The sequence below is a fragment of the Caloenas nicobarica genome, chromosome 1 (genome assembly GCF_036013445.1).
Source record: "Caloenas nicobarica isolate bCalNic1 chromosome 1, bCalNic1.hap1, whole genome shotgun sequence".
Classification (NCBI taxonomy): Eukaryota; Metazoa; Chordata; class Aves; order Columbiformes; family Columbidae; genus Caloenas; species Caloenas nicobarica.
Window position 1 is genome coordinate 191295063 of NC_088245.1, and position 24324 is coordinate 191319386.

The window sequence follows — 24324 nt, forward strand, 5'->3', positions numbered from 1 at the left end:
ATCCTCAGCTGTGTCAAACACAATCGGCTAGAACATCTATAACTGCATTTTTATCAATCGGAAAATGGATATAGAGCATGGGAATTGTCAAGCTGTGGCTTCAACTCTGTTACGAGCTGCAGGGTGGTCATGCCTGGTTCCTATGCTGGCAGCGACAAGGTACTAATACAGAAGATGGTGGGCAACCTGAGTTTATAACTGTAGAAGGAAGCACAGGAATTAGTGGTAGCTTCTAGAGCACTGCTGTCAGAGCTGCACTAGGACTCAACATTTGCTCTGTGCAGTAAAAAAACCCACCCAAGTCTTAAAAGAATCGTAGAATAGTTTGGGTCAGAAGGGATTTCTAAAGATCATCTCATTCCAAACACCCTGCTGTGGGCAGGGACATCTTCCACTAGACCAAGGTATTCAAAGCCTCATCCAACCTGACCTTGAACACCTCCAGTGATGGGGCATCGACAGCTTCTCTGGGCAGCCTGTTCCAGTGTCTTCCCATCCTCACTGTAAAAAATGTCTTCCTGATGTCCATTCTAAACCTAACCCCTTTCATTTTAAAACTATTGCCCTTTCCAAAACATAAACTTTTAGAACAGAAACTATTCCTTGACCTCTCTATGCTCTAGTTGTCTACACTGCACAGTAAAGAGGCATAAACAGTGAAAATATTTCAACAGGCAGCTATTAGAGCCCGAAGGATGGCTCTAACAAATGCCTACCCCTGGGGAAAAAATAAAAATGTACCCACCTGCCATGTGAGGGAATGGCACAAAGAGGTGCCAGGGGAGGTTTAGGTTGAACATTAGGAAAAGGTTCTTCCCCCAGAGGCTGGTGAAGCACTGGAACAGGCTCCCCAGGGAGGTGTCACAGCCCCAAGCCTGACAGTGTTCGAGAAGAGACTGGACAACGCCCTCAGACACATGGTGTGAACTGTGGGGTTGTCATGTGCAGGGACAGGAGTTGGACTCGATGATCCTTGTGGGTCCCTTCCAACTCAGGACATTCTATGATTTCATGGGGACCACGACTATTTCATTTGGGACCATATAATGGTCCACAAGTCCAAATATTAACAGTATTTCAGTTCCATACTAACATTAGTTTTCAAACTAACACTACTGTATTTCAACACATATAAACACTCACTCACTAGGATTTGCTACATTGCAGTTTAATCTATGTAATGAGTTATGCCATTTAAAACCAGATTTAATTTTTTTTTCCTTCACTTCTCCCTTGTGACATAAGATGGAAATCAGCTTACACTTTATCCATAAACCCTGGTTAAGAATAGCAGAAAGAAAAGCTACAAAGGATATGAGGAAAAAGGCAAAAGAAATTGAAGGCCAAAGAATTACACTAGAAGAAAATAAGAAAAATGTGTCAACAATTATGCTAATTCCTGCTAGTTTGTTACTTCAGCGACGAAACTGTTGATCTAGATCAGCAACATCCTTGTTATTCCCTGTTCTATTTGTTTTTGCAGTGACTGTGCACATCTGTCATTGCAGCTGCTTTTACCAGGTAAGTGGTTGTAGGCAAGTTTCAAAGTAAAGTTTATCCCTCAGGTTAAACTGTGTCACCCAGCCTTAGAATTAACATGTTACTCTATGATAAAATCTAGACAAATATCCTGAATAGTGACATCTTTAAAACATAGACTTTCTGCTTCCCAATTAAAACAGGTAACGTTTGCTATAATCTGCTCTCCAGCTCCAAAAAACCACATTCTGAATCAATGACCTTAAGCAGCTTGCTTACATATTCAAAGTGAAATACAAATGCCCTCAAAAGTACTCAAAATACTGAACTGTATTTGCTTTATCACTTAGCTTTGTTGGTTACCAATTCAACTCAATGCTCCTAAACATGAATTGCATGCCAGCAGCTGTTTGGACTCTCAGACTTGTCAAGGTTTTTAGCTGAAATGGCATATCAATCCAGGAAGCATCAGAAGCGGGGTTTTTTGTTTGGTTGTTTTTTGACAAGAGATTCTGGGTTTTTCTGGTTTTGTAATAAGCCAGTTTGCTTTTCCCACAAGATATCACAGTATAAGAGGGTTATTCACACTTCAAGACAAGCAAAAATTTGGGGCATTTTTACTAGTCAGCAGCTTATGTCCTAAGCAACACAGAAAAAATGCAACAGACTGACATAATGGGAGAGTAGAGAAATATCAGAGACAGTAAAAAAATAAAGCAGCAGTGACATCAGATACAGGACATCCTTAATGCATTCTAGAAAATCCAATTGTAACAAATCTGATCTTGTTTGTATTACTACTTTTTCATGCATATCCCAAATACTATTAAATTTATAGACTGCCAACTGTTAAGGCACAAAGAACCAAGATTTACTAGTGGTATGTGAAACTCTTATTATTTGAGCTGTTCTTAGAATTACAATCCAATTATAATTTTCTTTGGTGGTTTATTTTTCTGTATTTTGACACAGGTATAAATAGTGCTAGAGGCAATATTTAGTCTGTTTATAATTTCATTAACATATTAAAGCACTACATCGGAGTGTTCAAATAGTTTTTATATCTTCATTAGGAACCTTTAGCATTACTCATCTACAGAAATACATAAATCCATTAGTAAGAATTAGTAAGGACGTGGCTACTGTTTTCAAAGGCCTACCACTCTCACAAGGCCTTGGTTAGTAGTCATTGATTAAAACCTCTCTCTGAGCCAGACACACACGTAATTTCTCCCAAATGATCCCGACACTGTAAAAGAGCACATTAATGACACCATTCTGCTACCCCTTGGTGTTCACTGTTCGCACAGAACAGTCTGTTTAGCTTACAACACAGGCAATGTGATTGTTAATCATTATGACTCTTTTACATCATATTGGATTGTATTTGTAAGTATCAGTTAGGTAGCTCCCTCTGTCCTAAAAGCCTCTCGAAGATCATGTTATGCACAATCAGACAGCTTTAAAATCATACCGCAACTTCTGCTTGCGATACATGGCATTCAGAACCAAGCATCTTCCTGCCTTCAATGCAGTGCAAGTTGCATGCAAGAAAACAGAATCCATATGGCTGTTCAGACAACTCTTCCTTGAACTTCTAAATTCAATATCAAACTGTGATGCCCCCTTGGTATTCTAGATAACCAGAGAACTAACAGTTGCTCTTCCTTACAGCTGTTGAAAGACAAACACATCTGACTGGAAAAGGAGAGCATGCTTTAGCATCAGTGATGGGACAGCACGAAAAACGGCAAGAATTATGATGCATGAACTCTGTAATGAGGCGTTATCACTTTGCTAACTACAAAGAAGAAACCATGTATGGTACAGACTTTTACCACCTCAGAAGGCAATCTAAAATTTCAGACAGGTTAGACTGCTCCCCCAAAACTCCAGCATAGTTGATCATTATCAAAACTAATCAAATTATTTCTCCCAAATCTGTATTTCATGTAAACATCAAGAATACAAAAATAAGATCTCTACCGTATATTGGGGAACAGAAATCCAAGGAAGCTATCACCTTGAACAATGACCTGAACACCTCATCAACAAATCCTGAGAATGAGACAAATTGCAGACTAATTCTCATCAACCTAGCTCTAGCAGAATCTACCCCTGTCTGTATTATCAATGTCCTGCAAAACACTGGTAATCTTGAGAGCTTACAGGAGTTGTCAGTATGACGCAAAGGTACGTATGCATGTGCTGTACACATGAAAACCAGACAAACTGAACCTTTTTTCATTGCATTTTCATATCCAACTCTAAACACACTTTCCAGTAGTTTACAACATCAACTGAGTTTCATGCTTCAGCTACTTTCTTGAATGATATAAAGTATGATCACATTAATTTTTATTTTAAAGGTGGCTTAAAATGAAACATCTGCAATGCAACCAAACAGCTCACCCTTACAAGATCAGAGTCGTCCCTTTTGTCAGTTTTCTTCCCTGGTAAGGGTGAAGTGAGTGTGAATTCTTCATTTTCACTGTGGTCCATTTCAGTACTGTCAAGCCTAGAATGAATAAACAATTTTTCTCCTCTTTGCTATAATACAGCAAGCAATTTTTAATATATATACCTAAATAGATAAAGAAAAACAATCTTCAGAAGAAATCTGTTCCTAAACCATGAGCAATCTGGCAGAAGGAACCTTCCACTCTGGCTACTGTAGCCATCACATATCACAAACCAGAAAACCTAAGTCTCAGGACAAAGATGATTTGATTCTGGGTTTTTTTGTGGTGTTTTTTTGTTGTTTTGTTTTTTTGGTTTTTGTTTGGTTGGTTGGTTGGTTGGGTTTGTTAAGTAAATTTATTTCTGGAGTTAGAAAGTCAAATTCATGGTTTCAGTTATACCATCATAGTACTATAACTGTAGTTCAAAATAAGATATTAGAATTCTACTCACTTAGAAAACATTACAGAAATATTCAAAGTTTCCATTACAAATACTTGAAATATCAAAGCTCCTTTGTTGTCTACCAACCTCCCTTTTATCCTTCCTGGAGAGCTTGGATTTGAACTGCTGCTGGCATTGCTTACAGTTTCCATTCGTGAAGATTTGGATTGAGACTGCTTGCCTGCTGACGAAAGAGGCTTATTAACTGCTCCAAGAACATTGGCTGCTTTGGGCTGAAACCAAAAATACATTTCCTTTATTTTAAGCTACACGTTTAGATATTATTAACATGTACTATACTTAATGTATTCACAGATTCCACTTTCTACAATCAATATCTTAACACAAAGATATAAACATTTTCATCTGAAAATTACAACAGACACAAGAAGGAAGCTGACAAAGCTGTAATCAAATCGCTTGCTGCCTACGGTATTCTCTCTATCCTTATAGTAATTTCCCTTCTCACTGGCAGTATTGGGTGCTCACCTGACCTTGCACTAAGCCACTTCAGGACTTCTTGTGCAGTTTGCTTTCTGCTGATCTAGCTGCCTGAACCAGCTCACCATTTGGATCAGATAAACATCTGTACTGGCAAACCTGAAATAGCAGTAGGACAGCCCTTTAAGCAAAGAAGCCATTAAACTGGCTTAGCTGTAAGGGCAAACTGTTTTCAACTGGGAATGAATAAGAGCCTCAAAAATCAAATATTGTGGAGAAGCTTCTGATGCTTCATGCACAGATTTTAAAATGTTAGGCTTTCAACAGGTGCCAAAATTTCCAGACACTGGTGAGCTTTAGGTTATTCATTTAAGTGGATTATCTTTCAGACATGCCAAATATCTCCACCAGCTCATACTAACTTTTGAGAGAGCTGGAAGAGTTCAGTTATTCCTAAAGAGAATAAATTATTAGCTCACAGCCAATGCTTCATTAGCAAAAGTAAGGGTAATAAAGATGGTGTGCTTTTATTTATTTTGCAAGGTAGCAAATGAATGCTCCCCTGTAATCTAGAACAGGACACATTAATCCAGATTAAAACCAAAATTTGTCTTTTCCCTTTACAAGATTTTAATTGAATTCTAAAGAGCACCCGACTTTAGTTTTAGCGAAGAAAAAACATTGCCATTCAATACAAAGCATATTTAGAAAGAACAAAATATAACCATAGAGCAGTCAGTTATCTAAGATACTGTAAAATGGTATTCAGCTTTGCCAAAATTAATTTATACGATTTAAAAAATAATTTATATTGGAGTTTTCCATAGCTGTCACTTCATATAGAAAAGTGTAGTCTTCTACAGGAAAAAAAGATTAAGCACTTTGCAAACTTGTCAAATATTATGGGGTTTTTTTGGACTCTCTCTTTTTAAAGACAACAGATTTGCCCAGTATTACTACTAACCCAGCACAAACAGTAGCAGTTCTCCCTTCTACCTGTCTCTGTCTGTCTACTTGTTTACTAACCTTTGGCATATAAACCCTTTGGGCAGAAACTATGTATTTCTTAAACTTGAAGTGTTTCATTAACTACATGTTAGTTTTCTTAAAAAAACAAACACCCCCCTCCACCCAACACACACACAAAGAAAAAACAACCAAAACCACAACAAAACCCCCCAAAATACAATCAAAACCACAAGCACAACACCAAAATCCCCAAACCCCCTCAGCATACACACCTTTCCAGGAGTGAAAAATGACTTCATTTCCGGAGGAAGATAATTTTTGGTGTTACTGAAATTCTGGAAAGAAAGGAGGGAGGTGGCAGGAAATCAGAACAATAATCAATGAACAAGATATGTATTTTCTTTACATCATTTTTTAGTTTGAAATTTTAAACCTGAACAGCAATGTCTCCTGGTAGGGTTGGGGGAGGGGAAGAAATAAGTGTGTGTACACTTATATAAATATTTATGAAAACATATACATACATTGTCAACTACATTATAATAGGGAGGAGTCTGAAGTTACAAGAACTATTGAAAAAACACCCTTGAATTACAACTAACAAAGATTGAAACAGACTTATCTCAAGAAAAAACAAATGTCAAGATATACCTTGTCAGGTTGAGTGAAATATCTGGCTGGAAGTACAGGGTCTTTAGGGGATTCCAAACTGTATGTTGTACTCTTCGACATAATGATATTCATTGCTACATCACAAACTGTGTATAGTTTCTGTAAATAATAAAATTTTAAAAACCCCAAAACAAACAACACTTCAGAAGCTCATCGCAAATCTTGACAAAAGACAGTATCTTTTGAGCACAGAACTACAAGAACTCCCAGTTTAAAAGCAATCATCTTAAACATTTAACATCAGCCTGCATCTTACACCGTGTATCACAGGGTACTAAAATATAGGAGCAAAAGACAAAAGCGCTGCAGGCCCAGCAGTTAAAGAGAACTAGCTTTCATGACCTTTCCACACTTAAGAATAGTGTACACCATGGTTTCCAAGACAAAGCTAAAATCTCTGTGGGAAAGGCAGAAAACTGACAAATCTATACATTATGTGATGCAAAAACCTCAAAAAACAAGATCAGGGATTGATATAATACATTCACTACACAATACACACTGCAGACATCTAATGCATGTATTTTTCTTCCTATACTAAGCTTATTCTTGCACTTTTAAAAGGAAACATTATAAAGCACTTTAGTGGATGATTTAAACAGTAAAAATTGTAGCTTACATATAATTAAAGTTAGCATTTAATCATCTTACTGAGACAGAAACAGAAGGACTGCAGATACTACAACTTCCTTGCAAATGTGCAAGAGCTACTGAAGCACAGGAAAATAAATGTCATTTAAACTACAACAAATATAATCATTGGAGCATACAAAGTATCATCTCCCACATAAAATTCTATTGAAAAACATTTGAAAGTTGGTATGTAAACAAAAGCAACTCATTTCCAGAAGCAGGCCAGAATTAAATGCAATTTCCAATCAAAACGTATCACCTACTTCATTCATTTTTGCATCATCTGGTCCTTGAGCATCCTTAGTCTGTTTGATATTTTCTACCATTTTTCTGATAAATGCATGACTGTTGTTTTCATTTTTAGCCATCAATATTTCCAGTATGAACCACAGGCACCTAAAGGAGAAATTCAGTACTCCTCATGAATAAAAGAGAAATTCTTTCAAAAAGCACATTTGAGAAAGTGTTTTACTCCAGGTTTTACTAGTATTATGAATGTGAACCAGTCTAACTCTGAGAAACCAATTCTTTAGAAAAAAAAGAAATGAAGGTAGGATGAGCAGAAGGTGAAGGTTCCTCTGTAAGGTATCACAGAGTACTAAGAAAGCATATATACTATATCTCACAATATTTTGCAGAAATAACTGCCATTGGCACATGCACCGGACAGTGTATCGGGGTACCGCAATGAACTAAAATGTCACTTAGACTAAACTGAAGTTGCTTTAACCCTAGAAAAAACACTATTAAAAGTAGCCTTACTCTTTTATGTCCTTGAGTTGTTCAATGTCCTGGACTTTGACATAATCTGGGTCATGAGCTAGAAGATGGATAGTATAAGGAACAACATACTCTGGTAGAAGTGACAACAGTTTCTCTGAAAAGCAGAAGAAAGATGCATCAGAAGATGACATATCAAGATATACACTTTTCTGCTACCCCACACAGAGGAAAGAGCAAAATTTGAGGTCAGCGTACATTAAGTACAGGCACACACCGGCTTATCACTTCTTTATCATGTTGCAACTCATGGTTGATGTGCAGATGTTTCCTGCACGCAAAAATTAAGGTTTTAAGCATCCTTCTCTCAGGGCTGCGTATTTTCTAGCTACCTTGAGAATACAGCTACAGCCATCCCCCTCACTCCAAACCCTTTCCTCATTTCAAAGCCTGTACTCAAAGACTTTGAAAAGCAGAAGTGAGGATAGATCACAAAATCCATGTTAACTGCAAGATGTGAGACCAGCCCAATTGCAGGATCAGCTACCATTCTTTCTTTGGACAGTGCAGTGTACAGCCTTGCTGTCAACAGAACAGAAAAGCTGCCCTTTGCAGGAGCTTTGCAGTCAAATTGTCACAATGTTCTCCAAACCCACAGCCTACTTTTTCTGTTTAAAGAAGGGATAGGAGGTAACATGAAAGCTATAACAAAGTAATAGTGGACTGGACTTGAAAGGCTGAGGGAGCTGGGTCTCTTTAGCTTGGAGGAGACTGAGGGGTGACCTCATTCATGTTTATAAATATATAAAGGATGGGTGTCACAAGGATGGAGCCAGGCTCTTCTCAGCGACAACCAGTGATAGGACAAGGGGCAATGGGTACAAACTGGAACACAGGAGGTTCCACTTGAATATGAGAAGAAACTTCTTCACGGTGAGGGTGACAGAACACTCGAACAGGCTGCCCAGGGAGGTTGTGGAGTCTCCTTCTCTGGAGACATTCAAAACCCACCTGGACATGTTCCTATGTAACCTCATCTAGGTGTTCCTGCTCTGGCAGGGGGATTGGACTAGATGATCTTTCGAGGTCCCTTCCAATCCCTGACATTCTGTGATTCTGTGACCGAGTTTGAAAGGCTCAGTGACACCAGAACAGAGCAACAAAACTCAGCGATGACATTAAAGCATTCAAAACCTTTCCTAGCATCCTCTGAGACTTGTAAGTAGTCCTAAGCAAGGGCTGCAGGAGAACATCTTTCCTACATCATGATGGTCGGGCAAGGACAAAACGACAAGTTGTACACCAAAAGTCAAAAAGCATTTTGCAGAAAATGTCCACGCTGTTTTCTTTAGCCTAATGACTGAGGAACTGGAGGATGCACAGCACACATAAGGTATTAAACCTGTCCCCGTGCAACAGGCAGAGTCACAGGCAAGGAAGGCAGGCAAGTATTCCATGTATATTGCTACAGTACAAGCATCTGATCTTGAGTGCTCGTGGCAAATGCAAAATCATAATGTTAACATGCCTGTGGATGATCACCTGAATGTACATATGAAGGAAGGAGGGAAATTCCTGGATCAGCTTTTGGGGAAGAAAAAAAAAAAAAAAGAAAAGAAAAAAAAATCATATTTCTGAGCTAGCGAGTGGTCATGAAAGCCATGACCAAGTCTGGAAAATCTTCTTTCCGTAAGCTTTTAACTATACCGTATTAGGTTATGAATAAGAAGTCTAAACATCTGTAAATCATTATATATAATCATATTTGAAAACTATTTTAAAATACATTAGAACATTGACATTTTTGTCCCTAATATATGTATTAATATGAGATGTGCTTGACAAATACTGTGCACATCAAATCAAATAGCTCATTACTGTAGGTTTCACAAGACTAACTAAATAATAGAATTGAATAATTTTGGTTAGAAGAGACCCTCAAGATCATTGAGTCCAATCATTAACCTAACACTGTCACTAAACCATGTCCCTAAGAACCTCATCTACACAACCACCATGCATAAGTCAAGTCTGACCCAACCTATCCCATTCTTAAGGGGCTGCATAAATAGGGATAACGCACAGCCTACATAAAATATTTGGATTCATTCATAAAAGCAAGGGAAGTGCTCAAAATTAATACAGGCTCATAGAAGGTAGTGCTGTCAAGTTCCAGGGATACACTTCTAGACAGCCATTGCAGCTGATGCAGTTAATTATAAAGAGAAATGTCTCTACTACGTAGACTGTAAGCCATCATAAAGTTCGAAAGAAACAACAAAATCACCCCATTTCTATTTCCAGTTATATTTATGTAATTTAAATCCAGTGTATTTTGCAAAGCAGTTTTTAATGTGTTTCAATTGACATTCCACTATTAACTATTTAAAAATATTCTTTGCTTCTTCAAGCACTGTCCTGCATTTTAGCCAGCAGCTGTTTGCATAACTAAATAAAAAAATAAAGATGTGGCAGGGAAGAAAAAGAAAGTAATTATGATTTCAGAACACTAGCAAAATTGGCTTGCCTTAGACATGTCCCAGGCACACCAACCCGCTATTATTTGTATTAATTAGCAACTTCAATAGAATGCTCATCATGAGCTCATGAACTTAGTGTTTCATTAACTTCCTGCCTTGTACAATTTCTAACATAACTATAGTAATAATTCCAAGTGGGTCTGGAAAACAAAGTGAACCAGAACCAGACCAAATAGGAAAAGGACAAATATTGACACATACTATATTCAACCCCTGTCATGACAAAAATTAGTATTTATACATTCTTTCCTCATCTCTAATGAAGACACAACCTAAAATGTCGGGGGGCTTTACAGACATGAACTACCAGCACTTCAAACTAGAATGTGCCAAGAAGCCTCAGGAGGGGCCTTTATAAGCATTTAGAGAAGAAACTGGTTAAAAAAATTAATCTTTACTCTTGTAATTTTTCCACTTAATGACTTGCAAGTAAAATACCAGCCTCAGAAAACAGAGATTCCTATGCAAGACACAAGTCTTTACCCAGATGAAACTCATAACAGATACGCAATAAAAATAAGTTTTTTCTTGAGTGGCTTCCACTCTGAATAGCATTTAGGGAATTTAAGAGGCCTGAGAGTAATTCCTGCCAGCCTGTAAAAGGTCAGTGTAGAGGAAAAGAGCATTTTACTGTCTGGTACCCATCCTTAACAAGCTTTCCTTAGGCAAGGTGTAAAAAATTTAGCATCTTTTCAACAAATGCTGAAATCTCCCAAAATATCTGAAAGATATCCTCCTCACTTGTACTAAGTTTTCAAGACACACACACACACAAAAAAACACCAAGGGAAAAAAAAAAAACCAAAAAAAATCACACCTTTATAGATTCAGAAAAATAGCTGCATTAATCAAGGATGCAGATTCTCAGCTCCAGTTTTTTGTGGAAGCTTTTCGAAGGAGGTACTATCGCTGTTACCCTGAGTTACTGCATGGCCAGTAGGGAGAATGACAGAGGGAGACACATAACACATGTAAATCATACGATCTTACCAGGATAGAGCTTCAGCTGTACTACTGCAATAATGATTTTATAGGATGTAAACAGTTCAAGATATTTTATTTGTTAAAAGCTCAGACTGGTAAATCTGAATGTCACAAAGTTAAAAATGTAATCCTCAAAAAATCCTGTAATCTATATTTAATCCAGACTCCTCACAGATTATAGCACGTATCAAATCAATGGCATCACTCAAGGTAAGTCTTTCAGCAAGAAAAACAACCAACCAACCAACCCACACCAAAAAACACTCCCTCTCTCCCACTGCTCCCCCACATCGGGCACCCTTTGAGGTCCTACTGGATAAAAAGTATCATGCACACCTACGTTCCTCTTCATTTCTGCAGGAACTTTGCAGCATCTATCTTCATACAGTTATGAAATCAGCAGTTACTTTTAATCATATGAGAATTGTTATATTTTTCTCCTACATAACTAAAAAGTTTTCAGCTTTCAAAAGGAATAGTCTTAGGATGACTTAAAGGCATTTGCTAAATGAATTTTTCTTTTTTACATGTTATTGAGGAGGAAGAAAAGCACTGCTCTTTTTTTCTTTTAAGCCTAATTAACAATATGCAAAAGGATTTATCTGCAGACTTATTCTCTGATCAAAGTGTAAGGGGACTAACACACACACAGGTTGACGTGGCTAATATAAAGTCTATGATTCATAAATGCAGAAGGAAATCAGTTATCTGGCAGCATCTGTGAGATCAGATTCACAAAACAGGTCTGGTCTATCCTAAGATGAGATGAAAAAATCCCCTTAATTGCACAAAGGCCAAACCACCAGTAATCTATCAAAGAAATAAAACTTTCAAAACCTCTTAGTCAAAACGCCCATAGCTCTTCATAAAGTTCTACTTTTTCATATGACCATATACCACTGTTGCCATACTGTATGTGTGTAGCTTTGAGTAAGTCAAAAGGGAAAACAACTGATTTTATAAATGAAAAATAGCTAACATGAGTCCATAACTTACAAAGCATTCCCACAATCAGACTGCTGTCACTGGGAAGAAAGAATTGCATAAACTCATTCTGAAGTGCCTACAAATATGCCAGCATAAGACAAGAAACTACTCAATATAGCAGCACAAAGTCAATTTAGTACAGCATTTATGTCATTAAGGTTGCATATTATTAATTACTGAAGTAAAATTAATCACTGGCACTTCACTTACAACACAATTAACCATTAAGTTCAAACAGTACACGTAACTGCCTTGAAAAACTACTTCACTTCCAATATACTTAGGCATAAACAGCTTTTAACATAACTGAAAAGATCTCAGAAGTGCCTATTAAAATCAAAAGAAAATCTGGACTCTATTTTCAGTTTTTATTAGATACCTCTAAGTGAAATTTACAGTCATTCCATGTATAAAAACAGAAAACCATTAATATTTTCACAGCCTGCTCACATTTACATTTGAACCATAGCACTTTTACCAAAAAGGGACTTCTCTTACCACTAACTGCTGCATGTTGCTTCAGATATTCCCTTCTGACATTTATGTTCTTCACAAGGCACTGCCTAGCATGAGCTCTTCTCTCTTTCACTGGATCTTTTGCACACAGTGCACAAATAGCCATATATTCTAGTGGCAGCCGTAGTCTAGAAAGGCCTTTGTGAAGTTTCTGAGCAAATATTTGTCTCACTTGGTAACATTCATCCTATTAAAAAAGGCAAAAAACAAAAAAAGTAACAGTAAACTTTTTCTAAAAGAAACACAGATTCTGAAATAAAACATGGAAGCCAGGCTAAATATGCCAAAATCCATTTCAGACTTTGCAGCCACAGAAAAATAGGCGTTTTAAGAATGTTTTTTAATATCCATTCAGAGCAATTAATTGAATTAATCAGATGAAGGTTCCCCTTAAGACTGGAAAAAGAGTTGAGGTTCAGAAACTGTACAGAAGATATCACACTCAGGACTCAAGGCGTAATTCAGCATAGTGTTGAGATACGGAGTTAATGAAATTGTTTACAACAGCACCACTTGTTTTGTGGCATCAAAGTCAATGATCTGCACTGAAACAGTGCTTAGCCACCAGTAACCACTGTGCTGATTTTACTACTGTGATTTCACAAATTTTCATAAAACCATTAATATTAGAAACTGAAAAAAATTCAACAGAATGACCAGATATGGTCAAACACTTAACAAAGTACCAAGCATTTCCATTATACTGTGGAAACTTATGAGCTGTGACTGACCACAGAAGAGAATAACCCATGTCTAATAGCTGCTAAAAACACAAACTAAAATAATATGAAGGTGGTACACGTACTTCTACAATTTATTAAGGAACATCTTTCCAGAACATATATGAACTTTAAAATTCTCTGTATTAAAATAACAACCTACATATTTTAAGACACCATTCAATATGCCACAAACGATTTAGTAACACAGGCCAAGGAAGGTTAACAGAAGCAGGTGTGGAAAACAGGTACAAGAAAAAGTACGGAAAAGCATATGGTAAACAAGGCCACCAAAGCAGGCTGGCATAAAAAAAGGTCCAGAGGAAAGATCTGTTATCTCTAAATATGAAGAAAAAAACAGTAACAGGAATAAACAGCTATTTTAGTCAAGTGACAGTTAGGAAACAAGACGGGGTTTCCAGCCAACATGCAGTGCTGAGACAACTGGTAACACTGACTATGGTCAGTTCGCAAATGGCATCAAAAGAGATCATGTATTAGATAAAACAAGCCTCCCTCTTCCCCCACCCAAAAATTAAACCCACAAGAAATTAATAAAGCCTTCCTCTATGGACTGAAACCCTGAAATGCCTGCTGGAGCCAGAGTTAAATAATCGGGGACTCAAATCCAAACTGTGAGGCCTACTCAAGATCTGTTGCCTCTCTAAGACAGAGGCCTCTTTTCCTGCTCAGTAACACCACCCGAGTCTAAAACCTTTTCAAAGCTTTGAAGAGTCCTGTGCCTAGTTGGTGTTTTGAAGAGGAAGTATGTCCTCTTTGACTCAAATGAAGGTATAATTCATTGTTATTGATGTTGTGTAGCACAAATTGGAATGATTTTTATTTATCTTTTAATATTGAGAGTAATCATAAATTCAGTTCAGTTACACTAATTCACTGAGAGGAGAGAGGACTAAACCAAGTTCTACGTTTTTTTATAACATACAGCTAAACCCCATACATTAGCCCAGTTTTACAGATCTACTTCTCTGAATTTAATGCCAATTCATCAGACATTCGCCATTTAAAAGTATTTTGAAAACGATATTTGCAAAGCAGCATGTATCCCTTTAGACACAATTTGATTCTTGAAAATGGACAAAGACTTGCTTAAACAACTGAAACACCCTCATAGTTAAGAAAGGACACTGAAAAAGCTTTGGGATTGTTTTTAAACAAATAAACAACCTAGAAGATTATTCTAAATACAATTAAAATCGCATTTTCAACAAAGCTTATTAGATCTTAAATCTGGTCTTAAAGCCTGTTAAGCACTGAAGTACTTAACACTACGCTCAACTGTTTTCTATTCTATTTCAATATGAAATTTCTGCTGACTTCGAAATTTTTTCTGCAGATCAAAGAACTTAACTGCTGGTGAGCTTACAGGTTTGGCCGAACACATACATAACTTATTTTAAAATTACTAAAACTAAATGCATTTAATCATCATAAAGTCTCTGTTTGCCAGCGTGACCTTAATACGGCAATTAGCAACAACACTTAATTATGTATTTTGCACCCTAGTCATTCCACATTACAAAAGAGCAGTCTCAGAAAAAAAAAAAAATAGCCAGCACAGAACCACAGCAGAACCTGTGCAACCATTACAGACCTTAAAAATTAAAAACTTTTCCTTTTGTTTAATCTGTTTCCTGATCTGTCTACTTAAAGAAAATTTGCTGTAAATTAAATTACATAATACTGGTGTTGGCCTTGATGTCAGTTGAATGTCCTGATTTGTGGCTAGACTTGGCAAGTGTTAAAAAGGAATAAACTTTTAGAATAACAAGTGTCTACCATCAAGAAATGGATTCTAATACTAAATGTTCTAAGCATAAACATACATGCATGCATATATACATAGGCAAATATCTCAAAAACAAATATACAGATGGTTTCCATAGGAGATTAATACAGTACCACTTAGAAGTGCAAAAGTCACTGAAACTATTACAGTTACTCTGCATCTGAGGTTCTGAACTCAAAAGCCTGGCAGAAAGAATGGAAACTGCAGAAAATCTCAGGATTTAGAAAAGTTATTCATAAGTATTCAAAAACCTGTCCTGACAGAGCTTACAAACTAAGTTCTAAGTAAACAAGTAAGAAGCTCACAAAAGGAAAAAAAAAAAAAAAAAGAAAATCAATAAATGAGGAGAAAAAGTGACATACTATAGTGGAATGGGTTCTTCTGGAAGCTATGTCAAGGCATATGGATGACAGGGAGGTGATTACTGACAGCAAACATGGCTTCGCAAAGGACAAAATGTGCCTGACTAATTAGTGGCCTTTTACAACTGAGTGACTGTGTTGGTGGATAAGGGATGAGCAACTGATGGCATTTGCCTGGAGTTCTGTAAGGCCTTTGACACAGTCCCACAGAATATTCTTGTCTCTAAATTGGAGAGAGACATCTTTCATAGACAGACTATTCAGTGGATAAGGAATTGGCTGGATAGCCACGTTCAAGGAATTACAGTCAACAGCTCAGTGTCCAAAAGGAGATCGGTAACAAGTGGTGTCCCTCAGGGGTCTACACTGGGACCAGTACTGTTCAATATCTTTACTAAAGACACAGGTAGCGGGACTCAGGGCATGCTCAGCAAGTTTCTGGATGACACTGAGTGGTACAGTTGATAGACCAGAGGCAAGTGATGCCATCCAGAGGGACCCTGACAGGCTGGAAGAGTGGGTCCACGTGAAAATCATGAGGTTCAACAAGGCCAAGTGCAAGGTCCTGCACGTGGGTCAAGGCAACCCCTGGTATCAATACAGGCTGGGGGATGAAGGGATTGAGAGCAGCCCTGCAGAGAAGGACTTGGGAATAATGGGGACTAAAAACTGGACATGAGCCAGCAAAGTGCACTTGCAGCCCAGAAAGTGAACCAGATCTTGGGCTCCATATAAAGAAGCGTGGCCAGCAGGCTGAGCGAGGTAATTCTCTCCCCCTCTAATCTGCTCTCATGAGACCTCCAGCTGGAGTACAGAATCCAGCTCTGGGGTCTCCATTACAAGACAGACACGAACCTCTCTTGTCTCTAGAGGTCCAGAGGAGGGCCATGAAAATGGTCAAAGGGCTGAACACCTCTCCTATGAGTAAAGGCTAAGAGTTGGGGTTGTTCAGCCTGGGGGAGAAGACTCCAGGCACACCTTATTGCAGCCTTTCAGTATACAAAGGGAGCTTGTAAGAAAGAGAGAAAGACTGTATTGAGAGGACCAGGGATTATGTTTTTAAACTGAAAGAGCTCAGGTTTAGAATAGACATAACAAAGACATTTTTTACAATAAGGGTGTGAGGGCACTGGAACAGGTTGCCCAGAGAAGCTGTCGATGCCCCATCACTGGAGGTGTTCAAGGCCAGGTCAGATGAGGCTTTGAATAACCTGGTCTAGTGAAAGATGTCCCTGCCCACAATGGGGCTGTTTGACATGAGATGATCTTTAGAGATCCCTTCTGACCCAAACTATTCTATAGTAAGATGTGATACTAACTTGTTTATAAATGTTAATGACCCTATTCTAATTTATTTCTCATCCCTCAAAATTCCCTTTCAAAAAGTGAGATGTAAGCATTAAGACCCAAAGACAGCAAAAAAAAAAGTGACAACACATCTGTTATCAATATCCACAGACAGTTAAGACTGATACAGCTGCAAAAGAAGAAGCAAAAATAAAGTAATAGTGATGAAATAGAGGGCAACGAGCTTGCATCCAACATACTGAAAAGACCATTAAAACATTGAATGCAAGTTCTGAATATAGAACTGCAAGGTGAACATTTAGCAATGAAAAAAATAACGCCACAGAACCGAAATGACCGAAGAAATTAACGGATTTTGATCACTGGTATCAGAAGAAAACGGAAAATACAAAAAATATATTGGCAAGGCTCGTCTGGCATGACATAATCTGGATCAAGTATCCTTTCTGGAACAGAGACAGATCTTATTTGTCATTACAGCAAGTGGCTATCTTCCTCTCTATGAATTTTGTTCTGAATTGTAAAAATTTTTAAAACTCATTTTGACATGAGACTAACATTTCCATCACATTTTGGAATAGGAAAACTGAAAAGTATCAGTCCTCACTTCGGGTGTATAGATCTTTGGTTATTACCACTGAATTTCTGTTGCATTTTTGTTAGATTTCACCCACTTAAGTAATTTTAAGTTTTGTTTTGCTTGTCTTGTTCTTCATAGCATCTGGGAACTGAGAAAAGGCTCCTTTCCATAGAAATACAGAAGCTTAAAATCCTCGTAAACATTGTTAAAAGAATACAGAAGACTAAAACAGGTTGTCTTACTCTGGTATATGAATGATTTTTCTAGCCTAACTGCAAACAACTCCAAACAACTTAAGAACTTAAAACAATATTGTTTATTTTCAAATTAAGTATCAAACCAGGAGCTATACTTTGTATTTTCTAATATTTAATGCCAATTTCAGACCTTCTGACATTTAAAATGGGTTGCAGCTTTTAAAGCTTTAGTCAGTAAGAGGAATTAAGGTCTAGAATGGAATATCATTATTACTGAAGATATCTTCTGGAAGGGATTCCTTACAGAGGATTTCTTGACTTTCATAAAGTCAGGAGAATACAAACAGTTACACAAGTAACACCAACATTAGTCGTCCTACTCTTGGGATGGGAATCAATTTCTGTAGAATTTGCAAAGTCTGCAAGACAGAAACACAGATGATCTCTATATATAGTCTACTTACAATTTGAAAATTATTTCCTTTCTGCTACTGTGGGCTCACAGACAGAAACTAAGGATGAAAATTCCACCATCTGCTAAGAAATCTCTCCCTATCTCTTCTAACATTTAAAGGATTCCAAATTTCTTTGCAGACCTCTGCATTCCAAATATATTCCATCCAAGTATCAAGAAGTCATGGTCACTGTTGTCAGCATAGTCCAGCATACTTTATATCATCTAATTTCATCTTTTAATAATGTCATAATGCAGCTGGGATATTATTTTAAATCAACACTGAATTCTTTGGTTTATCAATATTCTACTATTTCACTACTTTAAGTTAGCATTCCCCCCCTGGGAAGCCCAGTACTATAGATCTAATTCTCAACCCAAATCAGTTTTCAAGATTGTGTAGTGGGAAAATAAATTCATTCCAAGGCTGAATGTTTCGCATAAAAGCAGATTAGCAGAAATATACACAACATACAGAACAAACAACATATATATTCATACATTTGCTGGTAACCCGTAAGTCCCACCTAATTTCCTTACATTTATGGCTAGTGCACACAGCTGGTACTGTTCTAAGGTGATGATTTCATGGTAACAAGGTTCTTGTGCCAACTTCACAATAGCATTCCCTGCAGCCAGCCTCAATCGAGACATATCAGGTTTACTGAAAAACAAGCACAGGGAATACAAAGGTTAATTAGTAAATATTACATAATTATTTGACTTAAATAAATCCCAGTGAGTTTGCATTGCTGAAAACCGGGCACTTTAAAAAGAAGGAAAAGTTTACATGGACTTCACTGCCCCAACTCCCCCAAATCAACAGCAGAAAAATTTCAAATCAAAAGTAGTTTCCATATCACCAAATTTGCTGATTATATGCAACTGGGAGCAGTGGGTGACACACCAGAAGGCTGTGAGGCCATTCAGCAAGATCTGGACAGGCTGGAGAGCTGGGTGGAGAGGAATCTAATGAAGTTCAACAAAGGCAAGTGTAGCATCCTACACCTGGGGATAAATAATACCATGCACCAGTACAGGCTGGGGGTTGACCTGCTGGAAAGCAGGTCTGCAGAGGACCTGGGAGTCCTGGTGGACAACAAGTTAACCATGAACCAGCAATGTGCCCTTGTGGCCAAGAAGGTAAATGGTACCTGAGGCACGTGAGGAACAGTATGGGCAGCAGGTCGAGGGAGGTTGTCCTCCCCCTCTACTTTGCCCTGGTGAGGCTGCATCTTGAGTACTGTGTCCAGTTCTGGACTCCCCAGTTCAAAAAAGGCAAGAAATTACTGGAGGGAGTCCAGCAGCGGGCTACAAAGATGATTAGGGGCCTAGAGCGTCTTTCTTATGAGGAGAGACTGAGAGCTGGGTCTGTTCAGCGTGGAGAAGAGAAGGCTGAGAAGGGATCTCATCCATGTTTATAAATATCTCAAGGGTGGGTGTCAAGAGGATGAGACCAGACTCCTTTCAGTGGTGCCCAATGATAGGATATGGGGCAATGGGCACAGACTGAAACATAGGAGGTTCCATCTGAACATGAGGAGAAACTTCTTTACTTTGAGGGTGCCAGAGCACTGGAAGAGGCTGCCCAGAGAAGTTGTGGAATCTCCTGCTCTGAAGATATTCAAGACCTGTCTGCACATGATCCTGTGCAACCTGCTCTAGGTGAACCTGAGTTAGGAGCTGGGTTGGACTAAATGATCTCCAGAGGTCCCTTCCAACTCCAACCAGGCCGTGATTCTGTGATTCACTGTTCTTAGAACATTTATTTCAGTTAACTATATTATTTTTGCCTTTCTTCAGATCAAACACAAAAGTATTAAGAAGTTTTACACATCTCTCACAACACTAATTAATTCTATTCAGAGTAGTGAGTACGGCTTTTTCCTTTGATAACTTGAAGCAGGAATCAAGGTGTATTCTTATTTAGAAATAACTATTCATTTAAGCAGGACAAATATTGTTCAACTTCTTAATCATTTGCCTGTTATCCTTAAGAAGGGCAAACACTGTAGTCTTAAATCCATTACCCTGAAAACTGTATGAAGCATTTACAGAATGAGATGAAAAGCATTATTAAACATAGAGTGCATGCTAGAAATACCTACTAAAGAGTATTTTATGGAAACCACAACATTTCCAAAAAAACACCAAGTGACAGGACAAAAGCTGTACTAACTTTCAAACAAGGCGTGAAGATTAACATGGCAACATCTAGTTCTTATATTCTAAATTTCATTTTAAATTACACCTACTGTGATAAGTGAACCCAAGAAAGATTGAATTTTTGTACTTCAGTGACAATTGAGCAATAATGACTTACAAGTACAGAGTGATTGAGCCAAAGGAAAGGATAAAATTAAGAACTTTCAGTCTTCCTCGGCTTTGGTAGTGATAACATTTAATTCTGAAAATTGAATCAAAGATATTTCACATAAAAGTTGGCCAAATCTTTACAGAGTATATGTATCACATAAACACCCACAAGCATGTGTGTGCACTGTGGGAAGGAAGGAGAGGACAGTGTCAGTTGTGAATATCATTCTTACAGCTGAAGATGAAAATCAGATCTGTCTTATTCCCCAGAAGGATTATCTTAGAAGAAACTCTTATTTTTAATCAAATCATTATAGCCAAAAGTTTTCTGATCTGCGTTATCCCAAAATACACAATTATTAGGGCCAAAATAAAAGCTTCTGTACGATATAATTACAGTTTTTGATTACTTCTAATAATTTTGAAAGTTAGTACCAAGGATGCCCTTGTCCTATCAGAAATTCTCTAAGAGACACAAGAGGGACCTGGACATTTGTCTTCTGGAGTGCTATTCCTATTGCTGAAGACCAGATGTTTGAAATGAGAACGAAAGTGCAACTATGTGGAAAGATGTTACTGAGTGCAACACAGTCTTAATTAAGATGGTGGGCTGCATGAAGATAATCCAAATAAATGCATCTTGAAAACATAATCTGGTGCATAATCGTCATCTCTTACTTTACAAACTAGCAGTTAACATTTTTTTCTTCTACTCCAGAGGATAAATGCCAGTGTTCTATTTTCTAAGCATTTTCCATGTTCCACGAATAAAGCATCTTCTGAATACAATCTCTGAAAATGTCACGTATCAGATGGTGTAGCAAATTATCAACAGCACAGAACTATGAAGTTCTAAACTCCAAAGTTTTAAGTCATTTATCTCTTGGTAAGTTTCAGTTTAAGCAAAATATAGCTAGCATTTCAAAAAAATCTCAATTCAGGCTCATATGTAATATCAATACTTTCAGCAAGAGCTAGTGTCCTCTGATACTGAAATACTCTTATGCTTAGTACAGATTAAAATTAAAATCCTAATAGAAAGACACGCAGCATTCAACTTAGCTGTTTTAGCTAACTACAAACAGAAAATTTGTATGATCTTGAATTTTATATTTTTAGGACTGTTTATGACTTTGTAAAATGAGCAATAAAGACTTGGAAAGAATGGCTGAGATATTATTTATTGACAAAATTCAACGTTAAAAAAAATCGAACACTGGTGGATTAACCTACATAGGCTAAAATCTCAAAGCAATCGGTTATCTTAAAAGTAACTCAACTAAGTCATCAATCCTACTACTTCAAAGTGAGAAGGATGAAGAAAAATAGGGATTTGTTTATTTGTTTTCCAATAGGGACCTTGCCTTCACCTGACGCTCTAGGCTGAACAATGCTTTGAAATTTAAAAAATACCACTCTCTTAGACTGTCACTGAAAAGTACAGTTGTATAGATTTAACAAGGCATGGGAACAGTCATTTTTACAGCTGAGGAGGACAATAGCATCAAGATGTTTAAAACATAACTAACAGCCTACACGAGGTCAAATGTCTCCTGAACCTTGCCACTTTCAGTTAATTAAATTATCTTCAGCAAATTATACATTGTTTAAAAGACAAATGCAAACCACGAACACAAAAATTTTTGTAGAATGACATCAGATCAAGTACAGTTTAACAGATTACATTTTGTACTGAACAGACAATTTTTATTTGGAAGAAACAGTGACAGATTTGCACAGTAGGAACACAGTAAGCACTACCAGAAAGAAAATATCTTCATTGCGTTCCCAAAGGGTGAAGAATAAAGGTCAGGAAGTGTCAGTGAGACACCAGCAAGCTCCATGCAGAATCAATGTGCCTGAAGCATCATCTCCTCTGCTTCAGGTTTTGAGAGGACTTGTTAGCGTGGGTGGTATAGCTCACACAAACAGAGACATGGAGAACTGCTGTCTTTGCAGCTTAGAGCTTTCCCAAAACGCAATATGTGGAATCACAGAGTAGTTACAGTCAGAAGGGACCTCTTGTGGTCATCTAGCCCAACCCCTCCACTCTAGCAGGGTCACCTAGAGCAGGCCACACATGACAATGTCCAGATGGCTTGTTAATATCTCCAAGGATGGAAACTCCACCACCTCTCCGGACAACCTGTGCCAGTCACCCTCACAGTGAAAAAGTGTTTCCTTGTGTTCAGACAGAACTTCTGTACTTCATTTTGTGCCTGTTGCCTTTGGTCCTGTCACTGCACACCACTAAGAAGAGCCTGACTCCATCTTCTTTAAACCTTCGGTTCAGTTATTTATACACGCTGATGAGATCCCCACTAAGCCTTTTCTTCCCTAGGCTGAAGAGTCCCAGTTCTCTCAGCCTTTCCTCACCCGCCAGATGCTCCAATCCCTTAAACATCTTCATGCCCTACAGTGGGCTCACTCCAGTAGCTCCACATCTCTCTTGTACTGGGGAGCCCAGGTGTTCCATTATCTTCTCAGGGACTGAAGTGAAGCCAGCTGGCCTGTAGTTAGTTCTCTGGGTCCTTCTTCCTATCCTTTCTGAAGACTGGAGAGACATTTGCTTTCCTACAGTCTTCAGGTATCTCTACCTATCACCACAATCATTCAAGGAAGATCAAGAGTGGCCTCACAATGACATCTGCCAGCTCATCAACACTCATGGGTGCATTGTATCAACGACCATGAACTTATGCATGCCTAGTTTGTTTAGGTATTCTCTAACCTGATCTGAAGTCCCACATGAGGGCCAAGGTCTGCAAACATGAAGTTGTTTTGAGCTGTTTATAGAAGGGCCCATTCACCTCCTCCTCCTCCTCCTGGTCAGGGGGCCTACAGCAGACACCCACTACCATGTCACCCATACCAGTCTGGTCTTTAATCCTAACCCACAGGCTCTCAGCCAGCTTATCATCCATCCCCAGGAAGACCTCCAAGCTTTGGAGTTGAAGGGTTGCCTTTAACACAGAGCAACCTCACATGTCATCACAGCTTCCTCCATCCCATGAAGTACTCCCAGTCCCCCACTAACTCTAATAATGGAGAACTGACCACATCATTATATACAGTTTCTATTATTATTTATATTCTCGAGCACAAAAGGAGTGGGAAAGTTAAATTTCTAAAACATACATATTAAGGAATCAACACTCCAAGCGTGAAAACACATAGGACCTACACAACTGATGAATTCAGAAACCACTGGGTAAGCCAACAATATATTCTGAGCAGTTATTCTGAAAAGCTAAATTACTGCTACTTAACTCCATAGTAACTTCCACAAATGTTCATGTTACAGAATTTAAAACTATGAAACTATTATTTGCAAGGAACTTTAAGAAAGACTACACAGTTGCTACAAAGATAACATACTAGATGATTCTCAGGTTTGCAATTTTGCACACACAACATAGGTTCTATCTGCATAATCACTGTATAATAATAAACTCTATCCCAAAATTAAAACCTTGTTACTCATACTGGCACAATTCACCCATGCCCTTAATTGCTTTTGTAGACACATATTTTCAGTGTTTGGCACGCAATAATGACTGACAACTCGTTACTTCTCCTACCACAGAGGATTAAGAAGATACCCAGAGAAACAAATAACTTGTCTAATGATCATCTAAAAGGCAAATTATTTATTGAGACTTAATCATCTTTACACATTTCCCTCTTCCTTTCACTTTTAGAGGCCTCTAGTGATTAAAGTCTGCCTTCAAGC

At 37.9% G+C, this 24324-nt stretch overlaps 1 protein-coding gene across 4 annotated transcripts in view; it reads right to left on the bottom strand.

Moving 5' to 3' along the window:
* The window catches only part of PDS5B (PDS5 cohesin associated factor B), a 138546-nt gene that overhangs the window by 29043 nt on the left and 85179 nt on the right, over nucleotides 1–24324 (bottom strand). For 3 of the 4 annotated variants that reach the window (XR_010606464.1, XM_065638905.1, XM_065638882.1), the window contains exons 24-31: nucleotides 18816–18939; nucleotides 12828–13032; nucleotides 7861–7975; nucleotides 7362–7494; nucleotides 6445–6564; nucleotides 6066–6128; nucleotides 4471–4616; nucleotides 3892–3997 (exon numbers count right to left, since the gene is read on the bottom strand). Coding sequence is in view for 3 of the 4 variants with exons in the window: in XM_065638905.1 (XP_065494977.1) it covers nucleotides 3892–3997; nucleotides 4471–4616; nucleotides 6066–6128; nucleotides 6445–6564; nucleotides 7362–7494; nucleotides 7861–7975; nucleotides 12828–13032; nucleotides 18816–18939 (1012 nt within the window). In the remaining variant the exon portion in view is untranslated. The remainder of the gene's footprint in view (nucleotides 1–3891; nucleotides 3998–4470; nucleotides 4617–6065; nucleotides 6129–6444; nucleotides 6565–7361; nucleotides 7495–7860; nucleotides 7976–12827; nucleotides 13033–18815; nucleotides 18940–24324) is intronic. The other variant, XM_065638895.1, reaches the window with a different exon arrangement.